This window comes from Coregonus clupeaformis, chromosome 1, assembly GCF_020615455.1.
Source record: "Coregonus clupeaformis isolate EN_2021a chromosome 1, ASM2061545v1, whole genome shotgun sequence".
NCBI lineage: Eukaryota > Metazoa > Chordata > Actinopteri > Salmoniformes > Salmonidae > Coregonus > Coregonus clupeaformis.
The window spans coordinates 32,133,927-32,161,463 of record NC_059192.1 but is presented as its reverse complement, the minus strand read 5'-3'; the positions used below and the strand labels follow the sequence as shown (position 1 = coordinate 32,161,463).

The 27,537-nt window shown below is 42.6% G+C and overlaps 1 protein-coding gene across 1 annotated transcript in view; it reads right to left on the bottom strand.

The window, feature by feature from the left end:
• The window catches only part of LOC121566896 (speckle-type POZ protein), a 33,597-nt gene extending 7,275 nt beyond the window's left edge, over nucleotides 1-26,322 (bottom strand). Inside the window, exons 1-7 of the mRNA XM_041876809.2 lie at nucleotides 26,246-26,322; nucleotides 5,055-5,248; nucleotides 4,739-4,860; nucleotides 4,367-4,518; nucleotides 1,593-1,720; nucleotides 523-700; nucleotides 355-410 (exon numbers count right to left, since the gene is read on the bottom strand). Of these exons, the coding sequence (XP_041732743.1) occupies nucleotides 355-410; nucleotides 523-700; nucleotides 1,593-1,720; nucleotides 4,367-4,518; nucleotides 4,739-4,860; nucleotides 5,055-5,132 (714 nt within the window). The 5' untranslated portion in view covers nucleotides 5,133-5,248; nucleotides 26,246-26,322. The remainder of the gene's footprint in view (nucleotides 1-354; nucleotides 411-522; nucleotides 701-1,592; nucleotides 1,721-4,366; nucleotides 4,519-4,738; nucleotides 4,861-5,054; nucleotides 5,249-26,245) is intronic.
• Between the last annotated feature and the right edge of the window lie 1,215 nt (nucleotides 26,323-27,537).

Here is a 27,537-nt window from a genome sequence, read left to right as displayed (position 1 = left end):
GCTACAAAACACCTTTCACTATGAACTGACAGTAAGTCGCTGCAGATACTATAAGTGTGTCTGCATTCTATTTGTTACATTATGCCATTACACCAGCAGAGAGGGAATACAATAGTGAAACAACCTTTTTTTTACACAAACGTGTTAAGCCAAGAACAAAAAACAAACATGAATTTGAAGTCAATATTGTAAAAGTGGATTTGTTCTCAATGATTTACATGGCTAAATAAAGCTAAAAAGAAAAAAGAAAAAAAAGATGGCTACTCTTAACCCGCACTGATATATTTTGGGACATACAAACATGTTAAGAGGATCCAAGTGAAGGAAGATTGAGGAAAGGGGCCTCAGACTCACCTTTTTACTCTCCTCCATCTCATGCTCAAACATGGCACTGAACACAGGAGAGCGTGCTGAGGAAAATACAAATATTTCTTTAGATTAAAAGATTAGATTATGCCACTGGGCCTCAATAGAAATTGGAGGTGTCTGCATTTTATGAATGTGTGTGTGTTCTGTTTGTACCTGCTAATATGGCTTTGTGGGCCTGGAACTCCTGCCCGGCCACACACAGGGAGCAGTCGGTGAAGCGCGAGTTCTCCCACAGCCCACCCAGCTCATCAGCCAGTCTGCAGTCAGGCACCTTCACCATGTTCATGGTGTTCTGACCCGAGATGTTCACCGAGTCCTGCACCACACTCACCTTGAGAAAACAGAGGCTGCGTTTAGACAGGCAGCCCAATTCTAATATTTTTTCCACTAATTGGTGTTTTCACATCAGTTCTTTTGACCAATTAGTGAACAAAAGATCAGAATTGGCCTGGCTGCCTGTCTAAACGCAGCCAGAGAGTTAGCCCACCAAACCAACCTGGTCACAATTATCAACAATGTGAAGACACTAAAGCTGCTCTGTCTAAATACATACTGCCTTAAACATAAATCAAAGTCCACAGACACTGAGAAGCGATAGTCCGGCGTCCCATTGTGACATAGCTACGCGGCTCTGAGACCACCATCCGTGGGGGACGCATAGCCCGAACATGCACCTCCCCACAATTCCCAACCAACGCAGCTCCGGTACGAGTCCTGTTGACAGTTGGAAAAATAGCTTGAGCTGCGTTGAGAAATCGAAAAGTATGAAAGCCAACAGTCCAATATTCTAGAACACTGCTGTGCGTACACATTTTGGACTATGATAGACGCTTTACCCAATGATCAAACGAATCACATCAAAAAGAGACGTTTATATTAACTAATGTGCTCCAATGAAACAAAGACAGCCATATCAACCGCCCAAAAACACCTAAATCACTTAAAACAATGACAACTGTAGCAGCCCACCAAACCTCAGAGAGACATGAATAGCTGAGATACAGGGGGAATCTAAACCAGGCCACCTGAAATTAACACAAAGGACAGTCTGTACACTCCTGAATTTTCCCATCTTCTTGTTTAAAGGAACATTTCACTACAAAATTAAAGTTCGTCAGATGTTTTCAGACCTGAAAAATAGCCTAATGTCTAAAGATGATTAATTATTTGACAGGAAAATGTCCTCTTTTAAGCCTTTCTCATTTAGTGGAACAGGGTCTTACCTCACAGAACAAGGTGAGCTTGTCATCAGGCAGAAGACCGTTGGCCTCGTCCAACAGGAAGTCTCGGCGGATGAACTTCTTAAAGCCCCAGTCCTTCCCCTGGACAAACCGATACGCTCTCTGGCTTTCTGCAGAGCCAAGGAGAGGAAACGTTTGTGAGAAACACTTCTATTTATAAAAAGACTCATGTGTTGAACTAGAGTAAGGGTTTTCAACCGGCAGGCGGCCCACGAGCCAAATCTGGCCGGTGAGCTGATTTGATTTGGCCCAGTAAAGGTTGTCTTAGTAATACTTTAAAACCATTTGCAAATCTACTTTTTATTTCATGATGTACACATTTGCAGCTAAAAGCTGAATTGCAATGTCGACAAGAGAGAGAGCGAGATCAACGACAAAAATGTTCAGGCACACTATTCTATAGGGGTTTGCCGATCTGGCCATATTCATATTCGTAATCGTATCCGAAATTGGCAGTTGATAGATTGGATGATACTTGTAATAGGAAAAACGTAATGCCTAAAATGCTTTAAAATGGTTATTGGCAATAGCCTAGACCTACCTAATAGTCTCCTTGCACGTTTATAGACCACAAAAAGCTCCAGGAGCAGCGGAGGTGTGTGTGTGTTCTCAGAACTTGCAGCAGGCATTTTTGCTGTCACTCGCACATCATGAGTTTCATCTTTTTGATCTACCTTCGCTCCGCTTTTTAGATATTTTACACATTGTTAGCTTACTGGCAAACGTCCTTGCCCACTGATTTTTATCATATAAACAGCTGGCAGCAACAATCTAAATGATCGGAGCAAAACATGCGAGGAGAACTGACTTTAGAAATCGTCATGCAATGAGGAGCTGAAGAGCGTTACAGCTGCGCTCCATCCAATCGTAGCAGCAGCATCAACATACAGCCCACCCATTTCTTACAGACATAACTATACAATTGAGTCATTAAGAGCATGCAGCATCTCTGACTTGAGACAGATGCATGCTGGCAGCTGAAAATTATTTATTTCCAATCACGAAAATACTTGTATCACGAAAATACTTGTATCACAATGGTACGCGGAAAATTTCCCATATACAGTGGGGAGAACAAGTATTTGATACACTGCCGATTTTGCAGGTTTTGCTACTTACAAAGCATGTAGAGGTTTGTAATTTTTATCATATGTACACTTCAACTGTGAGAGACGGAATCTAAAACAAAAATCCAGAAAATCACATTGTATGATTTTTAAGTAATTAATTAGCATTTTATTGCATGACATAAGTATTTGATCACCTACCAACCAGTAAGAATTCCGGCTCTCACAGACCTGTTAGTTTTTCTTTAAGAAGCCCTCCTGTTCTCCACTCATTACCTGTATTAACTGCACCTGTTTTAACTCGTTACCTGTATAAAAGACACCTGTCCACACACTCAATCAAACAGACTCCAACCTCTCCACAATGGCCAAGACCAGAGAGCTGTGTAAGGACATCAGGGATAAAATTGTAGACCTGCACAAGGCTGGGATGGGCTACAGGACAATAGGCAAGCAGCTTGGTGAGAAGGCAACAACTGTTGGCGCAATTATTAGAAAATGGAAGAAGTTCAAGATGATGGTCAATCACCCTCGGTCTGGGGCTCCATGCAAGATCTCACCTCGTGGGGCATCAATGATCATGAGGAAGGTGAGGGATCAGCCCAGAACTACACGGCAGGACCTGGTCAATGACCTGAAAAGAGCTGGGACCACAGTCTCAAAGAAAACCATTAGTAACACACTACGCCGTCATGGATTAAAATCCTGCAGCGCACGTAAGGTCCCCCTGCTCAAGCCAGCGCATGTCCAGGCCCGTCTGAAGTTTGCCAATGACCATCTGGATGATCCAGAGGAGGAATGGGAGAAGGTCATGTGGTCTGATGAGACAAAAATAGAGCTTTTTGGTCTAAACTCCACTCATGGTGTTTGGAGGAAGAAGAAGGATGAGTCCAACCCCAAGAACACCATCCCAACCGTGAAGCATGGAGGTGGAAACATCATTCTTTGGGGATGCTTTTCTGCAAAGGGGACAGGACGACTGCACCGTATTGAGGGGAGGATGGATGGGGCCATGTATCGCGAGATCTTGGCCAACAACCTCCTTCCCTCAGTAAGAGCATTGAAGATGGGTCGTGGCTGGGTCTTCCAGCATGACAACGACCCGAAACACACAGCCAGGGCAACTAAGGAGTGGCTCCGTAAGAAGCATCTCAAGGTCCTGGAGTGGCCTAGCCAGTCTCCAGACCTGAACCCAATAGAACATCTTTGGAGGGAGCTGAAAGTCCGTTTTGCCCAGCGACAGCCCCGAAACCTGAAGGATCTGGAGAAGGTCTGTATGGAGGAGTGGGCCAAAATCCCTGCTGCAGTTTGTGCAAACCTGGTCAAGACCTACAGGAAACGTATGATCTCTGTAATTGCAAACAAAGGTTTCTGTACCAAATATTAAGTTCTGCTTTTCTGATGTATCAAATACTTATGTCATGCAATAAAATGCAAATTAATTACTTAAAAATCATACAATGTGATTTTCTGGATTTTTGTTTCCGTCTCTCACAGTTGAAGTGTACCTATGATCAAAATTACAGACCTCTACATGCTTTGTAAGTAGGAAAACCTGCAAAATCGGCAGTGTATCAAATACTTGTTCTCCCCACTGTATGTTACGATATTCGTTTTATCCGAGTACTCGGCACACCCATCCTATTCTCAGAGCTCTCTATCAGAGAGGCTACTGCAAACCCCACTCACCCATGGCTTTGGTCTCCTCTCCCTTTGCGTTGAGGATGGAGAACTTGAACTTGGCACGCACCTCAGCCTTGGGACAGCTAACCAGGAGCAAGTAGAGGGACAGGTAGTCTTTGCTCTCCTCATCCAGCCCTTTAGGGTTCACCCGCAGACACCTGTTAGCATTATGAGCGAGTGAACAGTCAATACTCAACAGTTAAACACAGTTAGCATTCTCATCAAAGCGGTTAGCTACCATTGTCACAAGAGTTGGGCTGCTTGCACTGGTGCCGTTGCTAACTCTCCAACCAACAACATCTGGAGATAATGCCTTAGTCATTGTGTAGAATTCTGATCTTCATTCATAACAAATACAAAATATTGTCCACCACGCACCATTTGAGCTTGTCATTGGCTCCTGAGGAGAAGGTGGAGCTCTTAATGACCTCGCCCATCTCCTCGCGACAGAAGCTGAAGTTGTTGATGGTCCACATGTAGGAGAATTTTACCACTTTGATCTGTGGGGGGGGATGCAACCAGAGATGGGAAGCAATATATTGGAAATATTTAAGTATGCCCAACATGTTGATACATTTCTTTGGGTACATAAGGACCCGCATTTTTTAGAGAGTGAAGAGATGCATGCTTTGACCTCCTGAGAAATGAAATAATTATTCTAATCCCCAACCCCACACCTCCACCTGTCTCTTACCTGAGTGTAGCACCAGCTCTCCGCCACAGGCCCGCTGGACATTTCCGCAGGGGGTGGGGGACTCGGGACTCTTGACATCGCCAGGGTGGCAGCAGGTTGTGGCGGAGTGTGGGAGAATCTGTTCTTTCAGAGGTCCAAAATCACTCCCGAGTCCAAGATGTGTCGACAAACCTCAGGCGGTAACAATTTGTGCCCTGAAAAGACAAGCGACAGGTCTGAGCAGGACTTTCAAACTAACATAATAATAATAATAATAATAATAAGCCATTTAGCAGACGCTTTTATCCAAAGCGACTTACAGTCATGTGTGCATACATTCTCACGTATGGGTGGTCCCGGGGATCGAACCCACTACCCTGGCGTTACAAGCGCCATGCTCTACCAATTGAGCTACAGAGGACCATGTTCCAACTCCTGACACAGCCTTATGTAAATCGAAAAATATACATTTCATGTTTGTTTTTTAATTCCTGAAATTTACAGAAGACCACTTTTGCATAAAAAAACAAAGATGAAATGGATATTTTTCGATTTACATAAGGCTGTCAGGAGTTTGAAAGTCTTGCTCAGACCTGTCACTTGTCTGCAAGCCCAGGCTAGCGTGCCCATGTAAGTCAGCAGTCTGAAAAATAGGCAATGGTTTGGCCTCACATGTAGCCTAACCACCATGCAATATCCTCCATAAAATGACCAAGAAGGATAGATGCTGCACATATCTCATTAGTCTAGACAAGGGTTTCCCAAACTCGGTCCTTGGGACCCCAAGGGGTGCACGCTTTAGCCCAAGCAATAAGATTATTTTAATAATCAACTAATCATCAAGCTTTAATAATTTGAATTAGCTGTGTAATGTTAAGGCAAAAAACTAAACGTACACCCCTTGGGGTCCCGAGAACCGAGTTTGGAAAACGCTGGTCTAGACTCGTGTAAACTCAATATAAATTTCAATTCATTCTCACTAACTCTGTATGAGGCAGTGCTGTACGCCTACAGATTGCCAGTGAGGAAATTGGGACAGGCTGGATGAATTGTCCATTACCCTTTGTGGACAAATCAAATCAAATTTTATTGGCCACATGCGCCGAATACAACAGGTGCAGACATTACAGTGAAATGCTTACTTACAGCCCTAAAAAAGTAAAATAAAACAACAAAAAAGTGTTGAGAAAAAAAGTGGGGAGGCTATATATACAGGGGGGTACCGGTGCAGAGTCAATGTGCGGGGGCACCGGCTAGTTGAAGTAATATGTACATGTGGGTAGAGTTAAAGTGACTATGCATAAATAATTAGAGTAGCAGCAGCGTAAAAAGATGGGGTGGGGGGGCAGTGCAAATAGTCCGGGTAGCCATGATTAGCTGTTCAGGAGTCTTATGGCTTGGGGGTAGAAGCTGTTGAGAAGTCTTTTGGACCTAGACTTGGCACTCCGGTACCGCTTGCCGTGCGGTAGCAGAGAGAACAGTCTATGACTAGGGTGGCTGGAGTCTTTGACAATTTTGAGGGCTTTCCTCTGACACCGCCTGGTATAGAGGTCCTGGATGGCAGGAAGCTTGGCCCCAGTGATGTACTGGGCCGTACGCACTACCCTCTGTAGTGCCTTGCGGTCGGAGGCCAAGCAGTTGCCATACCAGGCGGTGATGCAACCAGTCAGGATGCTCTCGATGGTGCAGCTGTAGAATGTTTTGAGGATCTGAGGACCCATGCCGAATCTTTTCAGTCTTCTGAGGGGGAATAGGCTTTGTCGTGCCCTCTTCACGACTGTCTTGGTGTGTTTGGACCATGATAGTTCGTTGGTGATGTGGACACCAAGGAACTTGAAGCTCTCAACCTGTTCCACTACAGCCCCGTCGATGAGAATGGGGGCGTGCGCAGTCCTCTTTTTTTTCCTGTAGTCCACAATCATCTCCTTTGTCTTGGTCACGTTGAGGGAGAGGTTGTTATCCTGGCACCACACGGCCAGGTCTCTGACCTCCTCCCTATAGGCTGTCTCATCATTGTCGGTGATCAGGCCTACCACTGTTGTGTCGTCGGCAAACTTAATGATGGTGTTGGAGTCGTGCCTGGCCATGCAGTCATGGGTGAACAGGGAGTACAGGAGGGGACTGAGCACGCACCCCTGAGGGGCCCCCGTGTTGAGGATCAGTGTGGCAGATGTGTTGTTACCTACCCTTACCACCTGGGGGCGGCCCGTCAGGAAGTCCAGGATCCAGTTGCAGAGGGAGGTGTTTAGTCCCAGGATCCTTAGCTTAGTGATGAGCTTTGAGGGCACTATGGTGTTGAATGCTGAGCTGTAGTCAATGAATAGCATTCTCACGTAGGTGTTCCTCTTGTCCAGGTGGGAAAGGGCAGTGTGGAGTGCAATAGAGATTGCATCATCTGTGGATCTGTTGGAGCGGTATGCAAATTGGAGTGGGTCTAGGGTTTCTGGGATAATGGTGTTGATGTGAGCCATGACCAGCCTTTCAAAGCACTTCATGGCTACAGACGTCGACAGCGGACGATTGATGGCCATTGCCGGGCCACTCCAGGATCAATAGCCGCCACAATGGCAATTAGGTCTCAAAATGAACTGTAAATAAACAAGGGTGAGAGCTACTCGTGTGGAATTCGCTGCCAACAGACTGTAGACCTCCCAAGCGCTAGCGAGCCACACACCGAGTCGTGAGCACATGCACACACGAACAGTTTGTTGGCCTACTGCTCACTGAATGAGAAATGATGCACAATTAGCCTAGCTAACAAAATTACTCTGTTTTCTTAGCAGAGTGACAGTATACACTACATGACCAAAAGTATGTGGACACCAGCTCGTCAAACATCTCATTCCAAAATCATGGCCATTATTATGGAGTTGGTCCCCCCTTTGCTGCTATAACAGTCTTCACTCATCTGGGTAGGCTTTCCACTAGATGTTGGAACATTGCTGTGGGGACTTGCTTCCATTCAGCCACAGGGGCATTAGTGAGGTCGGGCACTGATGTTGGGCGATTAGGCCTGGCTCGCAGTCAGCGTTCCAATTCATCCCAACGGTGTGCAATGGGGTTGAGGTCAGGGCTCTGTGCAGGCCAGTCAAGTTCTTCCAAACCACTTTTGTATGGACCTAGCTTTGTGCACGTCGGCATTGTCATGCTGAAACAGGAAAGGACCTTCCCCAAACTGTGGCCACAGAATCATCTACAATGTAATTGTATGCTGTAGCATTAAGATGTCCCTTCACTGGAACTTAGGGGCCTAGCCAGAAGCTTGAAAAACAGCCCCAGACCATTTTCCTCCTCCACCAAACTTTACAGTTGGCACTATGCATTGGGGCAGGTATCGTTCTCCTTGCATCCGCCAAACCCAGATTTGTCTGTTGGACTGCCAGATGGTGAAGCGTGATTTATCACTCCAGAGAACTCGTTTCCACTGCTCCAGAGTCCAATGGCAGCGAGCTTTACGCCACTCCAGCCGACGCTTGGCATTGCGCATGGTGATCTTAGACTTGTGTGCGGCTGCTCGGCCATGGAAACCCATTTCATGAAGCTCCCGAGGAATAGCTCTTGTCCACATACTTTTGTTCAACAGTTGTTCAAAATTAGAGGCTCAATACAAAGAGATTGAACCGGATCTTGAAAACTCAGTCGGTATTTTTTAAATCTTCCGTTTTGGACTTGTGTCAATGTATGGCTCATGCATGTATAATTAACCATCTGTTATCTTCTCCTGGCTGAGAAATGTAGTAACCAAAAAAGTGTTTGACTTGAGATTCTTCAAAGTAGCCACCCTTTGCCTTGATGACAGCTTTGCACACGCTTGGCATTCTCTCAACCAGCTTCATGAGAAATTATTTTCCAACAGTCTAGAAGGAGTTCCCACATATGCTGAGCACTTGTTGGCTGCTTTTCCTTCACTCTGCGGTCCAACTAATCCCAAACCATCTCAAATCGGGTGAGTGTGGAGGCCAGGTCATCTGATGCAGCGCGCCATCACTTCCCTTCTTGGTAAAATAGCCCTTACACAGCCTGGAGGTGTGTTTTGGGTCATTGTCCTGTTGAAAAACAAATTATAGTCCCACTAAGCGCAAACCAGATGGGATGGTGTATCGCTGCAGAATGCTGTGGTAGCCGTGCTGGTTAAGTGTGCCTTGAATTCTAAATAATTCACAGACAGTGTCACCAGCAAAGCACCCCCACACCATCACACCTCCATGCTTCACAGTGGGAACCACTTCCGGAGATCATCCGTTCACCTACTCTGCAACTCACAAAGACACAGTGGTTGGAACCAAAAATCTCACATTTTGTACTCATCAGACCAAAAGGACAGATTTCCACCGGTCTAATGTCCATTGCTCGTGTTTCTTGGCCCAAGCAAGTCTCTTCTTCATATTGGTGTCCTTTAGTAGTGGTTTCTTTGCAGTCTCCTCTGAAGAGTTGATGTTGAGATGTGTCACTTGAACTCTGTGAAGCATTTATTTGGGCTGCAATTTCTGAGGCTGGTAACTCTAATGAATGTATCCTCTGCAGCAGAGGTAACTCTGGGTTTTCCTTTCCTGTGGCGGTCCTCATGAGAGCCAGTTTCATCATAGCGCTTGATGTTTTTTGTGACTGCACTGGAAGAAACTTTCAATGTTCTTGAAATGTTCCATATTGACGGACCTTCATGTGTTAAAGCAATGATGAACTGTCATTTCTCTTTGCTTATTTTAGCTGTTCTTGCCATAATATGGACTTGGTCTTTTACCAAATAGGGCTATCTTCTGTATACCACCCCTACCTTGTCACAACACAATTGAAATGAAATCCAGATGACTACCTCATGAAGCTGGTTGAGAGAATGCCAAGAGTGTGCAAAGCTGTCATCAAGGCAAAGGGTGGCTATTTGAAGAATCTCAAATCTAAAATATATTTGGATTAGTTTAACACTTTTTTGGTTACTACATGATTCCATATGTGTTATTTCATAGTTTTGATGTCTTCACTATTTTTCTACAATGTAGAAAACAGTAAAAATAAAGAAAATCTTTGACTGGTTCTGTATATGGGGGATACAACGATCCCAGCTCTGCAGATTTTGCTGTAAAGAGACAGAATCATTAGATCACTTGTTTTGGTACTGTCCATATGTAGCTTGTTTTTGGTCGCAGGTTCAGGAACGGCTGAAGAATTGCAACATTTACCTGGAGCTAACTCTACAAATAGCACTGCTGGGTGATTTGAAAAGTCATAGTCAATCGATCAATAATATAATAATACTCTTAGCAAAAAATATTTTTAATTTACAAATCAGTAAAATCTATGAGAATAGAAAGGTTCAGAACTTTTGTGAAATATCACAGCACAGTTGAAAACTATATGGCAAATAGAAATCAAAACTGGATGGTGTTCAGAGATAGATGGTTGTGGTTAAGTGGAGCTGAAGGATGGGACTAAAAACAAACAAAAGGTAACTATTGTAAAATATACTGTGTCTGTAAAACGTATATAGTATGTATAAACTGGAAGTAGCAACCTAAGTGTTGTTTTTCATTAGTTTACTCCAATTAGGAGAGGGATGGTAAGGTTAGGGGAAAATAATAAAGGAAAATATTAAAATATGTTTATATACCAAAAAAATGGGGGATTGGAAATGATGCAGACAATTACATTGATGGAAGCCACAATCTATCTGCAATATTATATTTTGTTTTCAAAAGAACAGAATTAGACTTGGCAAAACGCAGAGAATTGCAAGAAATTTGCTTTAAAATTGCAAAACGTTCTCAGCTCCATTGCAGAATATGTAAAACCGCAGGAAATTTGATTTAAAACTGCAACATTTTCGCTCAGCGGCATGGAGAAATGTGTAGAATTGCAGGAAATTGGCTTAAACAGTCCTCTACACCACCAAGATGGGGGGCCTCTGCACCCGGGCCAACTGCACCCCCGCCACGCCCATCACCTAAGCCCCTTTTGGATCCAGAAAAAACGTGTTGAACAAAAGAAAAGAACGAAAAATGCAATTATGTAATTCTGAGCCATCATTCAACAGAGCAGTACAGGCTTGTGTTGCGCTTAATTAACCTGTAGTCTATTTGACCGAAGCACCACCACCACTCGTTATATTGTACAGCGAAGGCTGCAGCAGAAGCAAACTCCTTTGTTGGCCACTTTAGCCCATGCGCATTGGCTGGTGAACGGCTGGCTCACGGAGAAAATTGTAAAGGCTCTATTTTTTTTTTTTATAAGTACGCCATGTTAATATTATTTCACACCTTGATAGCTCTTCTTGGTCTATAAAAAATAAATCTGAGCTGAATGCAAAGTCACAGGAAGCATGAGCTGCATTCATTCATATGGGCAGAATATTGTATAAAATATTCGGATGGTTCAAGGCCAACATTAGGTTGTTTCAATTTTTTTCTAAACTTTGTAACATGACTAGCTATAGAAATGGAAACATTGTGATTTTAGTGTGCACAGAACGGCTAGCTGGGGAACTCATTTAAACACGCCTATAGGCCTACAATATCTAGGCCTATATCTAGTTTCTACAGTGTTGACAGAATAAATACAGGAAAGTGTCCAGACTGTGTGCTGATTAGACTTGGGCGGTATCCAGATAGTCATACCGACCTTGTGCCATACCGGGATATTCGGTAATACCGGCACTGAACACAAGGGGCACCAATTTCAAACCTCAGTTAGTAATCCAAAGGTTAGCAATGCTAACAAGTACATGTACATTCCCATAGAGAATGCTAACTAAATGCTAATGAGCGCACCAAACATTTTATAGTCTCTGACCTAAACTATTTGCAGGACCGACATCCCAGCTCCTAAAGTTAAACAACTAACTAAAAAAATGCTACTCACAGTTTGCTGCACCCACAAAACAAATATTAGACAGCAAGGCTCTTGATTCAGGAGGTGATTCTTTGCTGTTACCAAGCAAAGCTTTATTTTGGAAGGAACAAACCACTTAGCTAACTAGCTACTAAATTAGCAAACCAAATTCACAACTGCAGAGCATTTTAGTACATTTTACACAGTTAACTTAATAGTTATAAGATATCTAGCTGGCAAACATTTAATTGTGAATTTCATACTGTTACTAGATCACCTGGCGCGTGCTGCACAACAGTGAGTGATTCACAAGGCTCCGGTCTCTCGTCGTTGTGTACTTGTAAACAAACACCACGTGACTGGGGACTAGCGGTAAGCTTCATAATGAAAAATTGTGACATGTGAAATGAAGGCGGCGATCTTCTTTATCGCCTAATGTATTGCACAAGTTGACTGCAGGTATTTCCTTAAAAGGGATACTTCGGGATTTTGGCAATGAGGCTCTTTATCTACTTCCCCAGAGTCAGATGAACTCGTGGATACCATTTTTATGTCTGTGTCCAGTATGAAGGAAGTTGGGAGGTAGTTTCACAAGCACATCGATGGTGCGGTTAACGGCTACTGGATGTTTTCACGTTTCTGTGCGTCAGATTGGACACCTAGTCCACTGTGCACAATTGTGTAGGCTATTGCGCAACACCCAACAGTATTTTCCTTTCCATTATTCAGGACATTTATAATGACAAATGAGTCGCCTTGTGGGCTTATAAACAAAATTCTTTGGTAATCAGGTTATGAAATGTCATGACAAAGAAATATTAAATTATAGTCCTAGATCTATTGTTGTTAGACCCAATGTGTCTCTCGTCACTGATGTCAATGAATGAATGGTGGGTGATCGAATTGTTCATGTGACTTGATTTAATTATGTGAATAGCCTAATGATAAGGATGATGGTGAGAGCCCATTAAAAAATTGATTGTAGTCCCCTTAATCATACGATATTGTTATATTGTGTCTCTAAAATCACAATGTTTCAATTTTATTTTTTTATTGAAACATCCAAATGTCTGCCTTTTACCAGTTCATTCCCCCCCATCCCCCGCATGAACTGTTTTATTTTCATAACTGATCAAAATTCCCTATGCTATAGCCTATATAAAATATTCTGCCTATATGAACACATTTATTTTAGGCCATATAAAGAACAGCTCTGCATGATTTAATAAAAGACAAACAAAAACAGGCAATAGCCTAAAGCTCACTTCACAGTTACCCCGCCAAATAAGCCTACAAGGAAACCGATGTACCTAGACGATGTTGAGTGCGCGGGGGGAGTCTTTATGCAGCGTAGTACCTTCCACAAAGTTTTGCTCGACAAAAATACACATAAGCCTATTTGACAGATCCCATAAAACCATGCAAAATTAGAGGTTAGAGCAGTACTGCCGGAACATGGTTTCCGTTAGGAAAATGTGGTGCCTGCAGTATTTTAATTTACCGGACATTGAAGACATTTACTGGAGCCATATGCATTGGGTACGTAACCTGATTAGTGCGTAACCACAGTGCTCAGAATGACAGAAATCACATTTCGATTATTGTAATTCATCTTAATAGAACATGCAACTTGAGGATGCAAAGTCGTGCGTCCTTCTTACCAAATTCCGATGCGCAAGTTGAAGATCGAATAATTGTCCACATTCACTTTTCCTCAGCCAACAAGACAAATAAACAACGGCAAAATCACTAGCCTATGTAAATCTACTATCTCCCATAGTAGAAAAAGTGTACTTATTTTATTGGTCAGCTTGTCGTTCTGTGCGAATAATAAATAGCCTACTCCAAACAGACTCTGGGACAATTGTGGAACGATGGATCCCATATTCATACAACCAGTAGTCCTTATAAAAAATAAAAATTTAGCAGTGAGGCTCATACAACAGATCAGAACGTTTAGCATAAAATTATTAACTATTATTTCTTCACATTATAAGCGCAGCAATGCGCAAAAGGCAGTAAACTGCACGCAAATGTTAGTTCCATAATGCAATTAGCCGGAAAACACCTATGTCAAAAGCACACCGCACATGCGAGCGGTTTCATGAGACATGTTTTATAGGCAAAATATCTAAATCTGATCCGTCAAAAGTCAAATTTGGGGCCAAAATATAATAGTTGGGCTGCCTGTGTAAATGTGGCCAGAGATACCTTGTATAGGCTAATCCACAAACAGGTAATAGAATGTAGGCTAGTTCTGGTCACCTAATAGGGTCATATTGCCTCATATTGAAGCAATTCCTCCAGTAAAACATTTTCAGGAAGAGAAGAGGTCCTTTCCATCAAGCCCAAAATAAATATTTTAGTTAAAAACATAGAAATGCTTCAAAAGAGCAAAAGTCAATTTATTTTGAGCAATTGCAATTAAAATCAGGGACAAAATGCCATTTCAAAACCCAATTACCTTTACAGATTAAGGAGTAGAAGTGGTCCTCTGTAGCTCAATTGGTAGAGCATGGCGCTTGTAACGCCAGGGTAGTGGGTTCGATCCCCGGGACCACACATACGTAAAAATGTATGCACACATGACTGTAAATCGCTTTGGATAAAAGCGTCTGCTAAATGGAATATTATTATATTATTATATTATACAGGCATTTTAGGTAGCAATGTCCAGAAAATAAACCGCTAACTTGTCAAAGTGTCATCGAACACAGGGTCTATGTCAGTGTTTTCGCTGCATTCATTCACCTGTGGCGATACGCCACGGCAAAATCATTGCCGCCACCAGTGGCGACCCGTCATTCAGTGCAGGTGGGTCAGAGCCCCACCAGTTAATTTGCCTGTTTTGCATGTTATTTGGGCATTAATACGTGTCACATATATGTTTGCAAACAATGTAAAAAAAAGTATAATAACAACATTGAGTTAATAAAGCCACATTCAAATATTGTCTATTGTTTTGCTTTCCTGAGTAAGGCAGCTACAAAATGCAGGTGTTTCAGCCTAGCTCAGTGCTTTCTGTGGTGGTGGGGCAGCCAGCAAAAAATACATAGCGTATGGGTTGGTCATATTCTCTAGTTGCGCCGTGATTGGCTTAGTGCTCTGTCACTCATGGGGACACTACGTCACAGCAAAATCTACGGGGAGAGCTCAAAAATTCAAGCCCCTTGGGTGCTGCCATAGAGTTACATTAGAAGTGCCCATCCAAGAAGGCTCAAGGTCATTGGCCACAGATAAAATGTCAAATCACGTTATATCTACCGTAGCTTTGATTGGACTGATCATGTAAACATCATACTTTCAAAATCTTTGCTAGCAAGCAGTCATCATCATGAATCATGTGGAAAATCTACTGGCAAATCCTTTTCAATCCTTGTCATATGAAGAGAAATTATAGATCAAACGTATCGGTGCTCATCGGCCATTGGACATAAACATTAAACAACAAGTTGGAAATCGGTTTGGAAGTCTGGCAAAGCAATCACTAGCCTGCTATTCAGTGGAGTTGGTGTGTGGTCCAAGTCTGGGTTTAAGAGTCTCTTTTCCAAGCTTAAAAGGATATGCACTCTAAAATGGCGCAGGAGGAGATGGCTGCCGTTTTACGGCCCTCTAACCAATTGTACTATTATGTGTGTTATTTCGCGTTATTTGTAATTTATTCTGTACATCATTTTCTGTCACCATCTCTTATGACCAAAAAGAGCTTCTGGAGATCAGGACAGCGATTACTCAACTCGTATTGGACGAATACTTTTTCTTCAACGAGTCGGACACAAAGGATATTCTACAGACACCCGACAAGGCCCAAATCCCCGTCATCCGCATGAGAAAGAGACGGAGATATCGTGGACGTAGGTCGGGGTGCCTTGTAAAGATCCGATGGCGAGCGAGTTAACTGGCTCTCTCATCAATCCTATTAGCCAACATTCAATCATTTGAAAATAAATTGGACGACCTAAGATCAAGGTTATCCTACCAACGGGACATTAAAAACTGTAATATCTTATGTTTCAACAAGTCGTGGCTGAACGACGACATGGATAAAATACAGCTGGCGGGATATACGCTACATCGGCAGGACAGAACAGCTGACTCCGGTAAGACAAGTAGTGGCGGTCTGTGTATATTTCTAAACAATAGCTGGTGCATAAAATTTAATACTAAGGAAGTCTCGAGGTTTTGCTCGCCTGAGTTAGAGAATCTCATGAAAAGCTGTAGACCACACTATTTACCAATTTTTTTTGTAGCTGTCTATTTACCACCACAAACCGATGCTGGCACAAAGATTGCACTCAATGAGCTGTATAAGGCCATAAGCAAACAGGAAAACACTCATCCAGAGGCAGCGCTCCTAGTGGCCGGGGACTTTAATGCAGGGAAACTTCAATCCGTTCTACCTAATTTCTACCAGCATGTTGAATGTACAAATACACTGGCTCCGACGCTCATCGGATGTGGCAGGGCTTGAAAACTATTAGACTACAAACGGGAAGCACAGCTGCGAGCTGCCCAGTGACACAAGCCTACCAGACGAGCTAAATCCCTTCTATGCTCGCTTCGAGGCAAGCAACACTGAAGCATGCATGAGAGCATCAGCTGTTCCGGATGACTATGTGATCACGCTCTCCATAGCCGATGTGAGTAAGCAGGTCAACATTCACAAGGCCAGACGGATTACCAGGATGTGTACTCCGAGCATGCGCTGACCAACTGGCAAGTGTCTTCACTGACATTTTCAACATGTCCCTGACTGAGTGTGTAATACCAACATGTTTCAAGCAGACCACCATAGTCCCGGTGCCCAAGAACACTAAGAACCTGCCTAAATTACTATGGACCCGTAGCACTCACGTCTGTAGCCATGAAGTGCTTTGAAAGGCTGGTCATGGCTCACATCAACACCATTATCCCAGAAACCCTAGGTCCACTCCAATTTGCATACCACCCCAACAGATCCACAGATGATGCAATCTCTATTGCACTCCACACTGCCCTTTCCCACCAGGACAAAAGGAACACCTATGTGAGAATGCTATTCATTGACTACAGCTCAGTGTTCAACACCATAGTGCCCTCAAAGCTCATCACTAAGTCACCGTTATAGTGCAATTAGTCGTAGACTGTTCTCTCTGCTACCGCACGGCAAGTGGTACCGGAGTGCCAAGTCTAGGTCCAAAAGGGTCCTTAACAGCTTCTACCCTCAAATGGCCACCAGGACTATTCGCATTGACACCCCCCCGTTTGTTTTTACACTGCTGCTACTCGCTGTTTATCTATGCATAGTCACTTTACCCCTACCTATAGTGGGGGAAAAAGTATTTAGTCAGCCACCAATTGTGCAAGTTCTCCCACTTAAAAAGATTAGAGAGGCCTGTAATTTTCATCATAGGTACACGTCAACTATGACAGACAAAATGAGAAAAGAAAATCACATTGTAGGATTTTTAATGAATTTATTTGCAAATTATGGTGGAAAATAAGTATTTGATCACCTACAAACAAGCAAGATTTCTGGCTCTCACAGACCTGTAACTTCTTCTTTAAGAGGCTCCTCTGTCCTCCACTCGTTACCTGTATTAATGGCACCTGTTTGAACTTGTTATCAGTATAAAAGACACCTGTCCACAACCTCAAACAGTCACACTCCAAACTCCACTATGGCCAAGACCAAAGAGCTGTCAAAGGACACCAGAAACAAAATTGTAGACCTGCACCAGGCTGGGAAGACTGAATCTGCAATAGGTAAGCAGCTTGGTTTGAAGAAATCAACTGTGGGAGCAATTATTAGGAAATGGAAGACATACAAGACCACTGATAATCTCCCTCGATCTGGGGCTCCACGCAAGATCTCACCCCGTGGGGTCAAAATGATCACAAGAACGGTGAGAAAAAATCCCAGAACCACACGGGGGGACCTAGTGAATGACCTGCAGAGAGCTGGGACCAAAGTAACAAAGCCTACCATCAGTAACACACTACGCCGCCAGGGACTCAAATCCTGCAGTGCCAGACGTGTCCCCCTGCTTAAGCCAGTACATGTCCAGGCCCGTCTGAAGTTTGCTAGAGTGCATTTGGATGATCCAGAAGAGGATTGGGAGAATGTCATATGGTCAGATGAAACCAAAATAGAACTTTTTGGTAAAAACTCAAGTAGTCGTGTTTGGAGGACAAAGAATGCTGAGTTGCATCCAAAGAACACCATACCTACTGTGAAGCATGGGGGTGGAAACATCATGCTTTGGGGCTGTTTTTCTGCAAAGGGACCAGGACGACTGATCCGTGTAAAGGAAAGAATGAATGGGGCCATGTATCGTGAGATTTTGAGTGAAAACCTCCTTCCATCAGCAAGGGCATTGAAGATGAAACGTGGCTGGGTCTTTCAGCATGACAATGGTCCCAAACACACCGCCCGGGCAACGAAGGAGTGGCTTCGTAAGAAGCATTTCAAGGTCCTGGATTGGCCTAGCCAGTCTCCAGATCTCAACCCCATAGAAAATCTTTGGAGGGAGTTGAAAGTCTGTGTTGCCCAGCGATAGCCCCAAAACATCACCGCTCTAGAGGAGATCTGCATGGAGGAATGGGCCAAAATACCAGCAACAGTGTGTGAAAACCTTGTGAAGACTTACAGAAAACGTTTGACCTGTGTCATAGCCAACAAAGGGTATATAACAAAGTATTGAGAAACTTTTGTTATTGACCAAATACTTATTTTCCACCATAATTTGCAAATAAATTCATAAAAAATCCTACAATGTGATTTTCTGGAGAAAATAAATCTCATTTGTCTGTCATAGTTGACGTGTACCTATGATGAAAATTACAGGCCTCTCATGTTTTTAAGTGGGAGAACTTGCACAATTGGTGGCTGACTAAATACTTTTTTCCCCCACTGTACATGTACAAATTACCTCGACTATTACGTACCCCCGCACATTGACTTGGTACCGGTACCCCCTGTATATAGCCTCGTGATTTTATTGTGTTACTTTATTTTACATTTTTAGTTTATTAAGCAAATAATTTCTTAACCATTTTCTTAAAGAAGAAGTACAGGCAGGGGTCGTGCTACCAACGGTGGCGTTATACCCCAAGTTACCCTAACAGTTAGGCCTACATTATATTCACTGTGTTCATGTACGTTTTTGGGGATATAAAATTAATCAATATAATGCTACTTACTTAAAAAGATCACATTTGTGATCTAGCTAATGATTAGCTCAACAGGCTAAATGCATATAGGCATGGGGTTGCCCATTTATAGCCACTATGGTGCTATCAGTTGGGCTACAGGTGATTACGCATATTGTTAATAGCATACCTGATAATATGGACCATTCATTGTAGAACTGGGGGATATGGACAAAAATCCATGTTGAGATAAATTGCCTGAATTGATGTGATAACGATAAAGAGAACGATTTGTTTATAACGTTTGTTTGTATTATCCTTTAAACTACTACTACTCCTACTACTACAACTACACTGAACAAAACTATAAAACACAACAATTAAAGATTTTACTGAGTTACAGTTCATATAAGAATATCAGTCAATTGAAATAAATTAATGGCCCTAATCTATGGATTTCACATGACTGGTAATATAGATATGCATCTGTTGGTCACAGATAACTTTTTTTTTTTTTAAAGGTAGGGGCGTGGATCAGAAAACCAGTCAGTATCTGGTGTGACCACCATTTGCCTCACCATTGCGACATCTCCATCGCATAGAATTGATCAGGCTGTTGATTGTGGCCTGAGGAATGTTGTCCCACTCATCTTCAATGGCTGTGCGAAGTTGCTGGATATTGCCGGGAAGTGGAACACGCTGTTGTACACGTCGATCCACAGCATCCAAAACATGCTCAATGGGTGACATGTCTGGTGAATATGCAGGCCATGGAAGAACTGGGACTTTTTCAGCTTCCAGGAACAGTGTACAGATCCTTACGACATGGGGCATTGCATTATCATGCTGAAACATGAGGTGATGACGGCATATGAATTGCACACCTCAGGATCTTGTCACGGTTTCTCTGTGAATTCAAATTGACATAGATAAAATGCAATTGTGTTAGTTGTCCGTAGCTTATGCCTGCCCAAAACATAACCCCACCATGGGGTACTCTGTTCACAACGTTGACATCAGCAAACCGCTCGCCCACATGACGCCATACACGGTGTCTCCCATCTGCTCAGTACAGTTGAAACCGGGATTCATCCGTGAAGAGCACACTTCTCCAGCGTGCCAGTGGCCATCTAAGGTGAGCATTTGCCTACTGAAGTCGGCTACGACGCCGAACTGCAGTCAGGTCAAGACCCTGATGAGGACGACGAGCACGCAGATGAGCTTCCCTGAGAGAGTTTCTGACAGTTTGTACAGAAATTCTTCCGTTGTGCAAACCCACAGTTTCATCGGCTGTCCGGGTGGCTGGTCTCAGACGATCCCGCAGGTGAAAAAGGCGGATGTGGTGGTCTTAGGCCGGCGTGGTGACACATGGTCTGCGGTTCTGTGGCCGGTTAGACGTACTGCCAAATTCTCTAAAACGACGTTGGTAGAGAAATGAACATTAAAATGAATCGGGCAACAGCTCTGGTGGACATTCCTGCAGTCAGCATGCCAATTGCACGCTCCCTCAAAACTTCATACATCTGTGGCATTGTGTTGTGTGACAAAACTGCACATTTTAGAGTGGCCTTTTATTGTCCCCAGCACAAGGTGCACCTGCGTAATGATCATGCTGTTTATTCAGCATTTTGATATGCCACACTTGTCTGGTGGATGGATTATCTTGGCAAAGGAGAAATGCTCACAAAAAGGGATGTAAACAAATGTGCACAAAATGAGATAAATAAGCTTTTGGTGCGTATGGAACATTTCTGGGATCTTTTATTTCAGCTCATGAAACATGGTTGCGTTTATATTTTTGTTCAGTATAGTTTGGTCGTTGTAGCAATCAATTGTCCCATTAGCTAACTTATTTCATTTCAAACTTTACATTTCTCTAATACAGTATAGGCTACTTATCGTAATGAAGGATATCAGAAAAATGTCTGCCATAAGTGATCGGTATGGTTGGTGTCGATAATTTTTGGTTTATCATCCCAGCTCTAATGCATAGGCTTTATGCATGGTTCATTATATTAAAATAATTTTACCAATAGCCTATGTCATTTCTGGAGGTGGAATTATATTTTAGATAGTGGTCAGCATAATTAATTTTTCATTAACTTTGGAGTAGAATATCCTTTAAAAAAGTCACCAGAACTGAGCTTCTCATTGATGACTGCGCTAAGTCACGGACAAAACCTTAAAACAATAATTGGGCAATTCCACGGCAGGAAGGCAAGGAAATAATTTTGGTATCTCAGATTGTTCTGGCAACTCTCACATAGAAACTTAATTGGGAGGAAGGATGTTTGAATTAAATGTTAAATTTACCACAAACCATTTTTGTTAGGCCCTTTTTAAACCTAGATCCTATGATCCATGAAACGTACATGATAGACAAAATATTGGTGTCATTATACTTCTTATAGTGTGCTCTAAAATATGGAGTATGTTTAGATTCCGAAATACATTAGAGATTAATATTAAAATTATTCATATGAATCTCAAAAGTACACTTTTTGAATTTGTTAATTTTTTTATTAAAATATTGTTTTTAAACAATATACTCTACAGGTAGGCTACATCAAATTTCCAGAGGGGGTCCTCTGGTACTTTTGAAGTTATGATTAGTTTTACGAGCACCACCAACACAGTGGCGCAGTGATCTAAGGCACTGCATTGCAGTGCTAGCTGTGCCACTAGAGATCCTGGTTCGAATCCAGGCTCTGTCGTAGCCGGCCGCGACCGGGAGACCCATGGGGCGGCGCACAATTGGCCCAGGGTAGGGGAGGGAATGGCCGGCAGGGATGTAGCTCAGTTGGTAGAGCATGGCATTTGCAACGCCAGGGTTGTGGGTTCGATTCCAGTATGTAAAAAAAAGAAGAAAAAAAAGATGATTGCACGCACTAACTGTAAGTCGCTCTGGATAAGAGAGTCTGCTAAATGACTAAAATGTAAAATGTGATGGGGGGATGTATTCGAAGGGAACTTCCTCTGCGGGTGATTTGCTGAATGTGATTGGTTAATGACCTACAATGTAAATATCTATAATGGGTCAAATCTTCAAAAGTAGCAGAGCACCCACTCTGGCAATTTGACATGTTTGAAGAGTATATTGTTGCAAACAATATGTCTAAAAATAAGCTCAATTAAAAAGGGTACTTTTGAGATATTCATATTTATTATGTTGAATAAATGAATGTGAAAACTTTTATTCCAGAATCTAGACATACTACATATTTTAGAGCACATTATAAGGAGTCTGTTTAATGTGCTGTTACCGGACCACAGGTTCTTACAAGAGGCATGTACAGGTTTAATAGCGGCCTAAAATGGCCACTTTCCTCGTGTGTAACTGCCCAATTGGTACAGGGACTGGAAATCGATCGCACGGCGCATATTGGGGCTCTATGGGAGAGATTTGATATTCTGCTCTTGCTCATAGGACTCCTCCTTTCATAAAAACGAAATCTCAGAAAAGGTTTGAACTATTGATTTTTGTAACCGCGATCATCTGGCCTCTCTTTCATCCCTGAATTTGCGTAACCCTACAAATTAATTTAAGGGGATTTGTGTACTTCCTCACACAAATCCCTTCACCTTTACTCAGCAAAGGAGGTTATGGGGAGGGGAAGAGAGACTTCATGCATACAGTGCATTCGGAAAGTATTCAGACCCCTTGACTTTGTCCACATTCTGTTACGTTACAGCCTTATTCTAGAATTGATTAAATTGTTTTTTTTCCCCCTTCTCGTCAATCTACACACAATGCCAAATCAAAAACAGATTTAGAAATCTTTGCAAATTTATTGGAAACCACCCCCGGAAATATCACATTTACATATGTATTCAGACCATTTACTCAGTACTTTGTTGAAGCATCTTTGGCAGCCTCGTGACTTCTTGGGTATGACGCTACAAGCTTGGCACACCTGTATTTGTGGAGTTTCTCCCATTCTTCTCTGCAGATCCTCTCAAGCTCTGTCAGGTTGGATGGAGAGCAACGCTCCACAGCTATTTTCAGGTCTCTCCAGAGATGTTCGATCGGGTTCAAGTCCGGGCTCTGGCTGGGCCACTCAAGGACATTCAGAGACTTGTCCCAAAGCCACTCCTGTGTTGTCTTGGCTGTGTGCTTAGGGTCGTTGTCCAGTTGGAAGGTGAACCTTCGCCCCAGTCTGTGGTCCTGAGCGCTCTGGAGCAGGTTTTCATCAAGGATCTCTCTGTACTTTGCTCCGTTCATCTTTCCGTCGATCCTGACTAGTCTCCCAGTCCCTGCCGCTGAAAAACATTCCACAGCACGATGCTGCTGCCACCACACTTTACCGTAGGGATGGTGCCAGGTTTCCTCTAGACATGACGCTTGACATTCAGGCCAAAGAGTTGAATCTTGGTTTCATCAGACCAGAGAAACTTGTTTCTCATGGTCTGAGAGTCCTTTAGGTGCCTTTTGGCAAATCCAAGCGGGCTGTCATGTGCCTTTCACTGAGGAGTGGCTTCCGTCTGGCCACTCTAACCTAAATGCCTGATTGGTGGAGTGCTGCAGAGATGGTTGTCCTTCTGGAAGATTCTCCCATTTCCACAGAGGAACTCTGGAGCTCTGTCAGCGTAACCATCGGGTTCCTGACCCAAGGCCCTTCTCCCCCGATTGCTCAGTTTGGCTGGGTGGCAAGCTCTAGGAAAGGTCTTTGTGGTTCCAAACTTCTTACATTTAAGAATGATGGAGGCCACTGTGTTATTGGGGACCTTAAATGCTGCAGAAATGTTTTGGTACCCTTCCCCAGATCTGCGCCTCAACACAATCCTATCTCGGAGCTCTACAGACAATTCCTTCGACCTCATGGCTTGGTTTTTGCTCTGACATGCACTGTCACCTGTGGGACCTTATATAGACAGGTGTGTGCCTTTCCAAATCATTTCCAATCAATTGAATTTACCACAGGTGGACTCCAATCAAGTTGTAGAAACATCTCAAGGATGATCAATGGAAACAGGATGCACCTGAGCTCAATTTCGAGTCTCAAAGCAAAGGGTGTGAATACTTATGTAAATAAGGTATTTTTTATTTTTTATAAATGTATGGGGTATTGTGTGTAGATTGATGAGAAAAAAAAATATATTTAAATCAATTTTCGAGTTAAGGCTGTAATGTAACAAAATGTGGAAAAAGTCGAGAGTTCTGAATACTTTCCGAATGCACTGTATCTATTGTCTCCAGTCACCTTCTATTTGATGCTATTACTAACGGTGCAGCTGCACCAAGAGGTTACATGGGTAAATCCATTTGAATTCAATCACTTTTTGACAGCATCCCTTTTGATTTAAACAAAACTTTCCATCCATGTTTGCCCATGGTCAGAAAGTGACATTTTGGACCTGAATACCAAAACATTCAGGAGATAAAGGTGCTCAAAGTTGAGACATCCTTGTCTTCATCACTGGAAAAGATAAACGGTTGAGTTTGAGATCATTTAAAAGCTTACAAACAGGGTTGTCAAACTATTTCATAATTTCTTGGAGAGAAAAAATGACACTTTTTTGTAACCTTTAAAGTAAATTATCTAAAAACGCTTATTGTGCCCGCCATCGGTTTAAACAGAGCATGCGAAATACACTGAGTCTACAAAACATCAGGAACACCTTCGTAATATTGAGTTGCACCACTTTTGCCCTCAGAACAGCCTCAATTTGTTGGGGCATGGACTCTACAAGGTGTCAAGTGTTCCACAGGGATGCTGGCCCATGCTGACTCCAATGTTTCCCACAGTTGTGTCATATTGGCTCAATGTCCTTTGGGTGGTGGACCATTCTTGATACACACGGGAAACTGTTGAGCATGAAAAACCCAGCAGCAATGCATGTTCCAGTGCACCTGGCACCTACTACCATACCCTGTTCAAAGGCATGTAAATCTTTTGTCTTGCCCATTCACCCTCTGAATGGCACACATACACAATCAAGGCTTGAAAATCCTCTTTAACTTGTCTCCTCCCCTTCATCTACATTGATTGAAGTGGATTTAACAAGTGAGATCAATAAGGGATCATAGCTTTCACCTGGATTCACCTGGTCAATCTATGTTGTGGAAAGAGCAGGTGTTCCAAATGTTTTGTATACTCAACTTTGAGCACCTTTATCTCTTTATCTAAATGTTTTGGCATTTGGAGCTACCGGCCTAATTTGTCCCTTCATTTGGGGACAGTGGGCAGTTTTTAGGTCATATTGAGTTGTATAAACTATCTGGTCTAGGAAGTTAGGGAAGATAATTTGTTATTGGGGAATATGGGTCCAACAGATCAGTTCATTTCTAAATTTCATATTATCAAGATGGAAGGTTTCATGATCAATCTACTAAGCAGTGGCTACTATTGTTCTGATGAGCTGCAATGCAGTACCTAACTGCACAATGGATGCAGGCTGGTGCAACCTTAACTACCACGCTAGTTGAAAGTGAATATATTTCCTAGGCTTCTTCTCAACTATACTGTCTGTATTGTGTTAAAATCACCATCTTCAATTTGCTCATTTCAAACAGGCAGAATGGCATGTGCATTAGCCAACATGAAATGATAACTGTAGGAAAAGTTGATGGCAGATGTTCGTCCACAACACAAGTCGGGTGGCTGGCTAATCAATCATATTTCTAGCTACCCACAGTAACGTTAGCACTTAGCCATGTACCTAATAGGTAGCTAGCTATCTAACGAACGACCTGACGTTAGGCTCATAGCTAGCTAACAATACTTTATCACCAAACCAAAGCTTTAGATGGGCAGCTAGCTAGATAGCTAACGTTACTGATGACTAACACCAAAACTTGAAGAGCAAGTTAGTTAGCTAACGTTAGCTAAATTGGAGCTAGCCATATTTGTCCATACGTCAACTGGTAATTTAAAAAATAATAATAATCAGTACCTTGCTGGCGAACTGCAACATGGCGAAATTAGCTTGTTTTCATTCATTTAAAACTCTGAAGCGATGTTAAGGGCATGCATGTATAACTTGGCTAACAAATGCCTGCGGTACATTGAATTAGCCCATTTTGAACCCCTTACGGTTTGCTAGCCTAGTAAGTTGGTGCTACTAGCTAACTAGCTGCGGTAGCTAACGTTCACTTCAAATTCCCATACTAACGTAGCTAGCTGCTGATTGCAACTAATTGTTTATTTTGGGAAATAGCAACATTGTTTTTAATTTCATAACGACAAAGATGTCAATTCATATTTCCATTAAATCTTTGCAACAATCTGTCTTGTTAGCTACATTTTTGGTAAACTCACCTTTTAGCTGGCTGTATTTGCGCGGATCTTATGTTGTTAACGTTAGCTGCTGCTCCATCGACAAGATTCCATCATTGGATTTCAGCCAAAGCAATTTGCATGCACAGCGCTATCTACTGTTTTGGAGTGGAAGTCAGAGAATTTTGCAAACCATCCCTAATGTCAATGTTTAGGACAACAACAACAAAAAGTTAAAGTTTACAGTGTTGATTGATTGAAATTGTACTAGTTGAATTTGCTGAAAATTAATCAACCTTTCGGGTTTTGGTATACACTGACATTTGGGGGTCAGTGTTTTATTTTCATTGGACCAATTTATCTTCATTCAATCTGCAGACTGAGTGAGCTATTCCCTCACTTTAATTACAATGCCCCAAGATTAAAGCTCTAAGAGAGGCTGATATGGGTGTATTAAATTTGCACATGGATTAGAATTAATAGCAGCATCTCCCCTCTCTGCGGACACTCAATTACTCAAATGTTAATGTTCAAGGTTAGCTACCACCACCCTTCCAACTAAGCCTCAGGAGACTGAAAAGATTAGGCATGGGCCGTCAGATCCTCAAAATGTTATACAGCTGCACCATCAAGAGCATCTTGACTGGCTGCATCACTGCTTGATATAGCAAATGCACCGCCCTCGACCGCAAAGCGCTTCAGAGGGTGGTGCGGACGGTCCAGTACATCACTGTTGCCAAAGACTTCAGGCACCCAAGCCGTAGACTGTTCACTCTGCTACCATCCGGCAAGCGGTAGCGGAGCATCGGCTCTCGGACTAACAGGCTCCGAGACAGCTTCTACTCCCAAGCCATAAGACTGCTAAATAGCCATAAGACTGCTAAACAGTTAATTATATATGAACACATACACACATACTTTCATAATCATCATATGCTGCTGCTACTCTGTTCTTTATTTTACTTTATTATTATCTATCCTGATGTCTAGTCACTTTACCCTACAAATAACATTTGATTTGATTTAAGCTGCATCTATGCTGATGTTCATTTCATTGTGCACAATCTTGTGAAAATTACAAGACCTTTGTTTGGTGATTTTACCCTAGTTTCACACTGTAGGTCATTTGAAATTAAGCTTAACCAGTTTCAAAGAGACATTGCATGATGTGAACAGCATATTGAGTCAGAAAATCATGATAGTTAGATTAGTCATAGACCTAAATACATGACATGCCCTTCGTAGACAGACAGTGAATTGCAAGAGGGGACAGTGAAATGGCGTAATCTAGTGGATTTAGTAAGAAAATGCATAACATAAATGCAAAAATTGAG